Source organism: Megalopta genalis, chromosome 6 (genome assembly GCF_051020955.1).
Source record: "Megalopta genalis isolate 19385.01 chromosome 6, iyMegGena1_principal, whole genome shotgun sequence".
NCBI classification, from domain to species: Eukaryota; Metazoa; Arthropoda; class Insecta; order Hymenoptera; family Halictidae; genus Megalopta; species Megalopta genalis.
In genome coordinates this window covers 20,309,735-20,322,218 of record NC_135018.1, presented here as the reverse complement: position 1 = coordinate 20,322,218, position 12,484 = coordinate 20,309,735, and the positions used below count along the sequence as shown (strand labels likewise).

Genomic DNA, 12,484 nt, shown 5'->3' with positions numbered 1-12,484 from the left:
GGATTCATTTTTAAACACTATTATCTTATTAATCAAAATTCTCAAATTTTTTTTTGTATACCAACGTTTATTTTAATGTTCAAATATTGATAATAAAAAGAAGCAGAATTTGATTTCGATTTAAAAAAAAAAATAATATGCGTACTTTGTAAATTCGAAATTTTGATATCGTGTCCGATTTTACAGGGTATGAGCTGATGATTAATCTTTATTTTATTAACGTAACTGCAATTACTTAAAATTTCCAATGAACAGTTCCCAACTATTTACTATACGCCGAGTATAATCTATGAGAGAAACTAGAGTAACGTTTTTGTATTTTGAGAATACACCACGTTGTAAGGCGACTTTTTCGAAAGCTGTCTTGGATTTATTTCGTTCCGCACGGTTTTGTTCTTGCTGCACGCATCTAGACACCCTGGCTGGGCCGTCCATCTCTCATTTTCACCGGCAAGCTTCTTTAATTAAGCCACCGCACCTTTCTCATTGTGCAGCCACTGCAGTCGAGTGCGCGCACGCGCTCCGACGTGTGCTACGTGCCGCAACTGTGCCTCGAAGTTCACACACAAAACGATTCGCTGGTTCGAAAGTTCGTTCGTACCTACCGCGAACTTTCTTTCACCGCGGGAAGGAAGCTACCGAGTAGACAAGCTGCATTTGTTTTGCGCCGAACTTCAGAATTAATTAATTAAAACTTTCTGCTCGGCTACGCCTGTTGCCGTCACTGCGCGGAAGAAATCTTTTGATGTCTTCGTTGTCCTTCATGCATTCGCGAACTAGGGAACTGCAAACACGGCTGGTCCCTCGTTTGGCATTGCCCGCCGTTTGTACAAGATAAGAGACTCGTAATGAATTCCACCCACATGAGTAATTAGTTTCAGAAAAATAAAGGTACGAAGTTACGAAGTGTAACTTGTAGTTTGTATTTCGGCCTCGCGTTGTTTCAATTGGGGCCAATTTCTGACTGAAAAAGAGTTGAAACATCGACCTCAGAGTTACAATGGGTATGCTCTATTTAGGAGAGGGGAGGGGGGCATTTAGCTGAAAACCAGATATTAATAATTTCTCAGATATTATGTAGAAATTAATGTTCTATCTTTCATATTTTTTATTAAAAAAAATTATTGTCCTGTGAAGAAATTTTCGGACTGAACAGTATATGTATACAGAATTTTCTTCAATATCGCGTGGCACAAAACACAGCACAAATTTTAGCTTGAGATCTGCAAGTTTGTTCGAGTTATTTTAACTTTAATATTAATTGACTGCCTTCCATTTTCATGCTCAATATACATACACTTTAAAGCAATCTTCCAGGAACGAAACGAAAAGTTTGAAAGCTGCAGATTGTATACATGAATTTTCAATACTGATAGAAGCGAAAATTCTGTAATAATTAGCAGAGAAAGGTACTCGGAAATTTTGAAACCAGGAAAATGATTACTACGATCCCGTATTCCATCAATTTTCGCACGGCTACAATATATTTCAATTTACTCAAAATCACATGCGTCGGGCACAAAAGTGATCGATCCAACGTGAAATGGAGCCTACTCGTTTGTATACATGTATACATCCGCTTAAACATTTTACGGAAAACTTTTCGAACGTTTGTAATTTACCCATTTCTCTGCAGTGATCTTTCCAACACACCCGCTAAATATTTGTATTGAAATCATTATGTTGGGCAATATCCTTTCTATAGGAAGAGTGTTTGGAATGCAAAAATATTTTTCATTTTTCGTCGTTATGATTTTAGTAAATATTATACGAAAAATAACGGAACATCGATTCGAACTTTTATTGAACGAATGTACCTAAATAAACAATATTGAAAAACGCGACATTCAGGGTGTTACGCCTAATTGAGAACAGTGAAATATCTCGGAATAGATCGAAACTAGGAAAATAATGTTTATACAAAAAAAGTAGTATCAATAATTTTTTTATTGACTTAATGGTGAATGATATTTCAATGTCAAGTTGATTTTTTTAAATAGGACCATACATTTTTTTAGTCATATTACGAATTGAGTTTCAATACGAATCCACTATTGTATTATTTTGTATTTGAAGCAATTAAATTTGCAACAGCGGGAGGCGGACGGTATTACAAATCGCGCCGCGTCGGTTGCCTACATCTCGATTGACATGTTATTCTCATATCTTATCCAGCCAAATCGTTGTTCTCAGGCTTAGTTTCAGTCGCTTTCTTGGTTACCGTAGAAGGGTTCCAGTTTGGTGAAATACATCTACGATTTTACGTATTACTGAAATTGTAGATTTTAGTTTGTTCAGATGTCGCCTATGAAATTCGTCCCTCACTTGTCGGTATGAATTAAAATCGTCACCACTTAGTCAAACTTATTTCGATTTTTTCCTGTAGAGTAAACATTTTCACACACTCGACGCTTTAGAATTTTTCACTTTCGTCTTGATTTACTGAAGATACTATTAACCCTCTTTGGGCCCATGTAACTTTCAAGTGACAAGCTAATATATCCACATTTTACCAAATAGTTTCAGTTTTTTTCACAAGATAATGTACACGTCTTAATTATATAATGCCTCTGAAATAACCAATAACAATATTGATGACGGTTGGCAGCACCATCAACCTGAAATGTCAAAATAAATACCTTGCAAGTTGTCTGCAGATAGAAACCAACGAACCATCTTGTGTAATTGAGATTATTTGTGCTTTTGTCGGCGTTTACTAAATAAAAAAATGCGTATATAATAGCTCTGGGTTCGTATATCAATAATAATTTATTTATTTGCATTTCAATATATATAATCATTTTGTTACTATTTGTATATGATACAGTTTTGTAACTTTGAGGTTACATTGGGATATTGTGCTAGATTCGAGTGTATTTAGGATAATGGTTGTGCTTTCTTCTATTTTCAAATTTATATACCAAATACCCAAAATATGGATACAAAATCATATAAAAATAAAAGAGGAATTAGAATTAGACGCATCAGCGGTAATAGATCCGAAGATTCTTTATTATCCAGATGACGCATACATATTATTGACAGTGACGATGAATTTAGTACCGAATTATCATCGGATGAGGAAAATTCAGGGCAACAAAAAACTACATATTTGGCAACCAGTTCCAAATGCAACGTACATCAATGTTTAACGCCAAATTCAAACTGTTTTATCGAATTTCACGCTTAAGCATTTGTGCATAGAAGTGGAAATATTGTAAGCCGTTGTTACTTCAAAGTTACAAATTGAATTAATTATAATAAAGTTGTTTAAACTGTTAAATATTTTTTTAATTAGCATATATAGGTTTATAATAATAGATTTTCCGTTGCATAAATTTTCTTATATTTAAGAAAAAAATTCGGCCCATAGAGGGTTAAGACTGATTATTGGAAATACAAAAGGCATAAGGAAACGCAGAGAAATTCGTCCTTTGTTAATGTTCATCGTCAGTGCATTATTTACGCCTCGTTGCATCTGCATTGGGCGACAACAACAATGTCACGTAAACATTGCACTGAACGTAAACAGAAATCGAATCTTTGTGTCTTTTCTTACACCTTTCATAATACCGTCCGTCTCCCGCTGTTGCAAATTTAATTGCTCCTAATTTATGATTATCTGCAGGAAATGATACAACATTGCATTCGTATTGAAACCAGCTATCGTAATATGACTAAAAAAGGTCCGATTTTACAAAATCAACTTGACCCTGAAATATCATTCACCATTATGTCAATAAAAATATTATTGATACCACCTAAAACATCTCTTTATTCTGAACACTCTTTTTGTATAAACATTGTTTTCGTAGTTTCCATCTATTTCGAGATATTTCACTGTTCTCAGTTAGGCGTAACACCCTGTATGTATGGTTCCGTTTAACTGTTTCTCAATCACGTATAATCGGAGAAGAGGGGTTAGCTTGGCTCGCTTCTGAATGGATTAACAGACGTGTAGAAAGTATTAAAAATGGATTATGGTCCAACTTGAGCTCTACTTCACAATCTGTAGGTACAACGAATATAAAATACACGGCGCCGTATACATATGTATGTGTATAGATTTGTTTGCGATGCGTTTTGTTCAATTTTTCATGTTCTCTGCATCAGCGTTCTGCGCGCTCAATAACGCACAACGGATTTCCACGCTGTATAATATTCCCTAAACCGATTCAGTCAGGCAGAGATGAAACTAACCGTTATGAAGGAGCAAGACCTTGTGCTAATTCTTTTTTCTGCGAATTCGGAGATCAAACGATCACAGAAAATACATTCCATGTCCTCGTTATCTTTGAAACGTTCTCGTTCTGACGAACAATTTTCTCTTGTTTCTTCTTATTTCGCTTAGGCTTCAGATACTTTTCATAAAAACTGTCTCCTTTTTATTGGATTTATCAACACTACGTAGCAATTTATTTAACGGAATCAAAATTCTAGATGCAAACAAATGCGTTCCTATATTCCTCAATTGTCAAGTTGATAACAGCGATCTTTTGATAAATAAATAAACAATTTCACCTCGATTTTTCTACGCCAATAAATTTTTGCTAAACAGATTGAAATTTAAGACGCTTGAAGAAAACATAGAAGAGATTTATAGAATCCAATTAACATTGTATAACAAGCGTCGTTGAGTTAAACGTGAAAGAAAAATATGTCTCATTTATCTCAGTACACACAGTTTCTCGTATTTTTAAAATTTGCATACACCATAAACGCATGAAGATCCGCAGCCATAACTGTGTCCTCTCAACCACTTCATGCATAAAATTTTGCGAGGTATCGCTGAGCCGTTAAGACATCTTAATCATCAATGAAAGAGATGACACGAAATTATACATTTTCCGCAGAACTCTGCGAGCTTTTTTTCGTGAAAAACCAGTTAAAAACTCTTGGATCCGCGAAGGTCGCTCGCTCGGCAGAGTGCCTCGTAATTTAATTTCCACGATTTGAATTTAAGCCGAGCGTGAAGTTTGGTTAGGCTTCGCCGCATTAATAAATGCCGGCCCAGAAAGGATTATTTGGTATCTTTGTTTTATCTCTTCCGGCGAGAGCAACGGCACACAAAGTCGTCGGCCCGTTTCCTACGTCAGGTGTTCGTAACTCCTAGCCGGCAGTTTTGCCCGGAGCAACCGCAAGCGGTCGTGCGCGGCACAGGTGAGTCTTTTGAACAGGTACATAACGCGTTACCAGACTTACTTACTTAGAGACCGATCTTCCATGGACCGGTGCCCTGTACTTACGTTGGTCTTATTAGAAGGGTGAGCCGCGTAATTGTAACGACTTCGATAACTCTTTAATAAGTAATGACTAGACTGCGAATCTTTATGCAAATTCGGATTCTTCGGGACACTTTTCCGGCCGATGCGCCATTGGAACGGATTAAAATGAAAGTTTCAGTGGCTTGCCAGATCTCACGATGCCTATAGAACGGAAAATCACTGAATATTATTAACGTTAAACCCACCGTGCAGTAAAAGTAACTGACGCGTTTTGATTTATAAACATTTTTCTCGCAATGAATTGAATTGAACATTTGAATTGTGTGAACTTGAATTAAAACATTTATTCAATCAATCTCTATGCAGGAATGTTCATAATTTCAATAATTCTAAATGAAAAATTGTGAAATTGGTCATTTGAACATGCGTTGGTAGGTTTAGTGTTAACACGGTTCATAACACTTTACAAACGGGTTATTTTTCTCCGTCTTTCTCGGTTTCCGGGCATTTCTTAAGATGAATATTAAACATGTATGCATAGTTTTAAAGTGTTGCAATTTTATTCAATCAACACTATAATTAATAAAATTTTACAAAGTTATTTACTTACATGTTTAGTATTAATAAAATATTAATAAAGTATTAATAAAAATTCAAGCAGAAACGTAAATCTACGTGGCCCGCCCTAGGAAGTCAGACTGGAAAAACGTAAATTTACGTGACCCGTCAGTTAAGTGTTAATATAACTTTACGTGTTTCACTTCAAGTACAGCCAGCACTCTTTTTATACATGTAGGAGCAGAAGGTTAACGACCCGGGAATCCGCGAGCGCGTTAGGATTTCGGAGCGACCTCTGAAATCATAACAGCTGATCGGTGCTCGCGGACATCCGTGCGTTAACCCCACGCGACAAATGTGTGCGTGCGTGCGCGCATGAGTGTCGCGATGTTTGGATCGAAGTGGACGAAACGGCCGATTTAAGTAGACAAAAATGTTTTATTATCCAAGAAGATCATAAAGTCGACAATCATACGTGAGAAGACCTTTTCACGTCGTAAACTTTTACTTCGTTCTATCTTTTTTATTAATTTCTTTTTTCTTTCATTCAGAGTAAATAATATATTCGGAACTCTGAGTACTCAAATTTTGAGTAATATAATCAATTAAATCAGATATCTTATTTTCTGTACTGTTCTGTTGACGCCAAATGTCAAATAATACCTTCCGGCTGATGTGGTAAGATCTCACTGAAAATTAAATTACAAAATTTTATGGAAAATGACGGATATAACTATTAAATTTTCAAGTAGAGCAAATTGAAACAACAATTGGAACATTCTCGATTGTAATTAAAATTAAACTATCAAGTAATAAAATGCAAAGAATTGTAGTTTCTAGTCCCCTTTTACACTTTGCAATGAAATATTCGAAGGATTTTGCTAAATTTACTAAAAGTATATTGTATTATGACTTATTAAAAGTCATCTTATAAGAAATACGAATTTTCTTTGCATTTTTTGAAATTGAAATACAACACATACACTATCTCTCGTTAGTGTAATATATAATTTGTTCTCATTTCTTACAATCTGCAAATGATATACATGTAACAGATTTAAGCTAACATGGTTATGATTCACGACTGACGACTGTCCAGATAAAACTTCTTGAAAAATTTGGAGCAATCTATACTTGTGAATCTACAATATGTAATAATACTTGTTGGAAACGTGAAATTTTTCCACCTGTTCATAATAAGTTGATTGTCTACTGCATTAAAAATCAGTGTTAACTACATTTTCACTCAAAGTTTCCGCAATTAGAACGAATTTCTTACAAAATCCTCATGTTTTAAAATAGATGGTTCTATGTAGTAAAATGAAGAAAATTATGAATGAATGATGAATGATATTGGAACAGATTTGTTAATTCGTAATGAATATAATTTCAATATATAGTATATATAGTAACTATTGCGTGTATGAACAGTCGAGTTCATGGAAATCCGTTTATTACAACGTTCTGTATAATCTTCTACCTGTAAGCTGCTTTTGCAGTAACTATATCCTGACGAGACCACTCTTGAAGCTTTTTGGTCCGACTTCGGCTTAACATGTTCCTACATTTCGGTTTTCTGCGAAATGTTCGTTGAGATTAATTATCCTAATTTTACGAGCTCCTCGTAAATTCTCTTTAGATCTAGCAGTTCGTGGTTTATCGAAGTATGGTATTAGATACCGTGAGCCATAATATTGCAAGCTCGAATTTTAAATCGTTGCTGCAGAGTCGAGCCCGTGTTTCATTAAAATTCCATGGGAACTTCCTTTGTTTGCTTTGGCAGAGTTGGCCATTAATCGCTCAGATTTTTCAATTTCATCGATGCTTGAGATTAAAAAGATATTAATCCTCGGAAAAGCGGCGGTTGGTGATAGTAATTGTGAATTGTGTTGGGGTAGTTATTCTTGCAGGAATATATAAATTAATTTAATATTGAAAAGAAAGTGAAGAATTAAATTTCTTTCAGTGTTGAATGTAGGCAGTGTGAATCAATTTAATCCTCAAAAACCAAATTGAAAAAAGTCTCTTATACGATTTATCGAAACTTTTGATTTCGCTTCATTACAGAAAGAATTTTATTAGTCAATCGTAGATTAATTATCCGATAAATGGTTAAAGTTTGAAACGCATTTAATCGCCAATCGTAATTAACGATTGAAATCGGAATTTCGAAGTAACACGCGCCTAACGAATAATATAGGAATTTAATCGTTAATCGATAATTATATATTTCAGTTATTTCCGCGAGATGATTCCTGCGAATTCCGGCTGACCTCAGCTAACCGAGGGGCTCTTTTGATCTGCAATTTTGTGTAATTGTTGTGTATTGCGATAATTTCAACGGTCGCCGCCCGCAGAGTCTGCGATGTATAGCGGCAAATTCATTTTGTGGTGATATTGGTAACGTGGGTGGATCGAATGAGGTGTTCTCTAAATGGCGGACTGCGGTCGTATAGAAAACCGTGTCATGGGAAAGCTTTCTAGCGGGCTAGTTCAAAGAAAATCTGTTGTATGTTCAACGAGTGGAATCGGCGGAGGTAAACAAGTGCACGTGATGATCATTTTGAAGCAACCATTCTAGTGGTGTTATTTAAATAGGGCAAAGTCGGATTAGTTGGATAGAGCCAATAAACTGGTGCATCTATGACGTGCTTGGCTTAGTTGATGTTTTGTTAATCGGCCCTGTCCTAACTCGCTGAATGGAGCGTGACTTTGGTAAGAGCTACGTGCTGGTACTATACATATACGGTGTCCCTGAACGGTATGTACAAGAGAGCACTAGGATATTTTCTCATGAAACAATATGAAAAAATAGCAGAATAACTTCTTTTCGTTTGGAGCTTAGTTTTTGGGGAACTAATCGAGTTTAAAAAATTGCTTTTATACGCTATTACAGCTAAGATACGATTCGTCGAGCAACGTACTATGTCACCTATACTGCCCTTTATAATGAAATTGTTCTAACTAACATTTCTGATCATCCAAAAAATGAAACTTTAAATTAATAAAATCATTTTTAAATAAGTGAAAACAAATAAACGGAATTACATTTGGAACTGTACGAGGTGTACAGAATATTCTAGTTTTGCTTAAAGAGGAAAAAGGCACATGGTATTCCAAATATTTAAAAATATCCCGAAAAGTGGCAAATTATACTGAAAAGTGACATTTTAATTAAGGACGGAAGCACAGGTGTACGAGCCTATGTACAGGAGCGAATTTTTAAACCCGATTTTCTCGAAAATAAGGCTCAGAATGAACAAAAGTTATTTTGCATTTTTTCTATATTCTTTGATGAGGAATCGCATGGTTCTTGTACATATGTATCTTTCAGGGACGCCCTGCATAGTCACCATAACAGAACCGTGTAGAGTGTAGACGCATACTGTATTTCAACAGTGATTCCAGGGTCGAAAAATATGTAAATTGATAAAAAAAAGGTATCCGTCAATAATAACTTTTGTTAACAGGCTAAAAATCTAGCAGATAGGAGAAAGTAGCCTAATTGAAACATTTTGACATTTTTCTGGTAGCTTTGAGATCTTATGCTCGTAGAAATTGTTTTTTATTGGCAATCAAGTTACAAGACGAAATTTTTTTGAAAAACGAAACAACTTTCCGAACGACCCAATAATTAATAGCGATTTTAGAGTGTCGATAACACTCCAAATATTTGCGTTTTTTAAATATACACGGTTATTGTCCTTTTTAAAATATAAAGAACCAATCAAATTGTGGCCGTTTGCCCTCAATAATATGATCGTGAGATTTTCTAATAAATTTGTTACACACTTCTCCACAAAGCTAAAGGATCACTAAGTTATCAACATACAATAGCCGATATTTGAAGTCTCGCAACTTTTTCTTCTTGTAATTTTGATATAGGTTAATGTGCATGTGCGTAGTCATGAACTGCTATAAAACTCTAAAACAATTGCATATCAACATTCAAGAAGTTATTTGTAAAGAGGAAACTTCCCTCTACAAGATCACATTTCTACGAAACTTCAAACTCAAAAAACCAACTTTTTAATATAATTTCTTAATATAATTTCAATTTTATGATAAAATTGGATCCTTGAAGAAAGGACTCGGAGCATAAATATTGTTATATGACTATCTAAAATACAAATATAGTACCTTGAAAGATATAAATGATCCTAAGCATACGCGCTTACATTTTTGTCAAAAATTCCATCGTTTGCGTTTTAAAATGCGTACAAGCGAAGTACCCCAAAATCCGTTTACACGAAATTACGGTAGTTTAAATATCGACAATTGTTCAGTGATAGTCTAATGTTCCTTGAATTTTGTGAAGTAGTGTAATTACCAAAAATTCTTACCCTTCTCCGGCGGTTCCCTTTTGTATTTCTCGAGCCTCTTGACGGCGATGGCTTCAAGGCGGAATCTGGCAGCAGGATACTCCTTGAGCACGTCCCACATGTCCTTCTTGCTGAGGACGAAGAGGTCCGAGTAGCCCACCGAGCGGACGCTGGCTGTTCGCCGGTTACCTGCGACGATGTAGCCATTTATTGGTTATCGGGATGCATCAAGCTTTCGTTTGTATCCGCTCAGAATCAATCGTTTCTGAATCTCACATATTCCCATTCGGCCGTGTGATCCTACCTTGACCGACGTTGCATATTGTAATAGATTTTCAATTCTATTATGCAGAATTCTATTATTGAAATATTGGAAGCATAACCGTGGCCAATAGCCGTAAAACTCATGCCTAGAAAGTTTGTCATTGTACGATTGACAAGTTACGTGATACTTTATTCGTGTGAGCACGTCTTCGTGGGATCGAAGACTCTTGAATGTAAATTTCGTACGAGCACAGGAAAACTTTTGAGAGTTGCTGCATCTTGTAAGATTCATGAAATCACATACGCTTCATACTTCGAGTAACTTTACACTGGCTTCTTTCCACATGGTTCTTTTAGTACTTACTTTACGAATTGTAAAAGCATGTTAGAGGAATTTAAATACTTCTTTGTCACGCATAAATTGTTTTTCGTCAAATAAGTAATACATGATAAGTGAATATAATACATGCAATAGAATACAAAGTACAATTATTTTAACCCCTTACAATCCTATATTTTTATATGAATTTAACCCTTTGCACTCAAGTGAGGACTCCAAGGCTACACAATCTTTCGAAGTAATTTAAACAGTATAAAATTTATTTATAATTAAAAAACTGTAGAATGCAAATATTGTAGGTCAGAGATTGTTTGGATTTCGAATGAAAATAGCTTTGAGTGCAAAGGGCTAAAATAATTGATGTGATTTGAAACCAGTGAATGTAGGAACGTAATACAAATACGTAGATACAAATTAAGAACGAATTTAAAGTTTTTGAGAAAAGTGAATTTATTCTGATGTGTGAAGTAAGATTTCAAATTACGATACATTATGACTAAAATGCGACATTGTGGCTAAAAACGAGATAAGATAAAAAAATCATTGTTTAATCAATATGTGATTTCAAAGTTACAGTGAGCTATAGAGTGTTAATGTTAGCATATAAATTATTGATTAAAGACGGAAACTTTTGTTTAATTTCACCTTCTTTTAGTTCAAGGAAATTTTATTGTGCACAGTGATTTTCGTTATATCTGTGATATTGCAATTGCAATTTTTCTTTTGCAAACGAAATGTTTTCATGAAAAATAAGAAAGAAGAATTTATTTCGTGAATGTAATTTTAGTAACGAATAAATTACGCACAGAAATTGTCAATACCGTAAAACAAAATGAAAGCTGTAAATTGATGTTGAATTCAAGCTGAATCATTCTGTTTCATTAGAATGGAATAACATAATATGCACATTACATATTTCGACACTGTATAGTAACCTACAGGGTGTTCCACAATTATTTTAACAGCCGAAAAGGAGGAGTAGCTGAGATCATTTGAAGTAACTTTTTCCTTTGCGAAAATGCAATCTGCGGCTTTGTTTACGAGTTATTAACGGTAAACACTGACCAATGAGAGGTGACAGCCCGAAGTTCGAGAGCCCGCAGCACGAGGCTTTGACAGATGGTCGGCAAGAACATTCCGGATTTTTTTTTACTACGTAACAGTGATATTTTAAAGGCTATGTCAAGGTTATGTCAAGGTCATGTCAAGGTCGTGTCAAGGTCGTGTCAAGGTCATGTCAAGGTCGTATCAAGGTCATGCCAAGGCCATGTCAAGGTCATGCCAAGGTTATCTCAAAGTCGTGTCAAGGTTATGTCAAGGTGGATTTTGGTCTAAAATCCACCAGAAGATTAAAACGGCAGCGTTTTTCTTAAAAATGTCACTGTTACGTAGTAAAAAAAAGTCCGGAAAGTTCTTGCTTCGTGATTTGTTCAATACTTCGAACGCAGCTCGTGTCCGTCCCGACCATCTGTCAAAGCCTCGTGCTGCGGGCTCTCGAACTTCGCGCCGTCACCTCTCATTGGTCAGTGTTTCCCGTTAATAACTCGTAAACAAAGCCGCAGTTTGAATTTTCGCAAAGGAAAAAGTTACTTCAAATGACCTCAGCTACCCCTCATTTTCGGCTGTTAAAATAATTGTGGAACACCCTGTATAACTGAAATTCAACTTACATGTTACGAAGAATTCTTTACTTTTTCGTAATACATTACAAGAACTAAGAGTTCTCTGTATACAAATTATTTATTAACATTGTCGGTGTGGCGGATTTACTTCAA

The 12,484-nt window shown here is 35.3% G+C and overlaps 1 protein-coding gene across 7 annotated transcripts in view; it reads right to left on the bottom strand.

Annotated features, from left to right (window-relative positions):
• Positions 1-12,484, bottom strand: part of LOC143259765 (cyclic nucleotide-gated channel alpha-3) — a 224,729-nt gene that overhangs the window by 8,814 nt on the left and 203,431 nt on the right. For 6 of the 7 annotated variants that reach the window (XM_076523274.1, XM_076523280.1, XM_076523276.1 and 3 more), the window contains exon 13: positions 10,127-10,294. In XM_076523274.1, coding sequence (XP_076379389.1) covers positions 10,127-10,294 — 168 coding nt within the window. The remainder of the gene's footprint in view (positions 1-10,126; positions 10,295-12,484) is intronic. The other variant, XM_076523278.1, reaches the window with a different exon arrangement.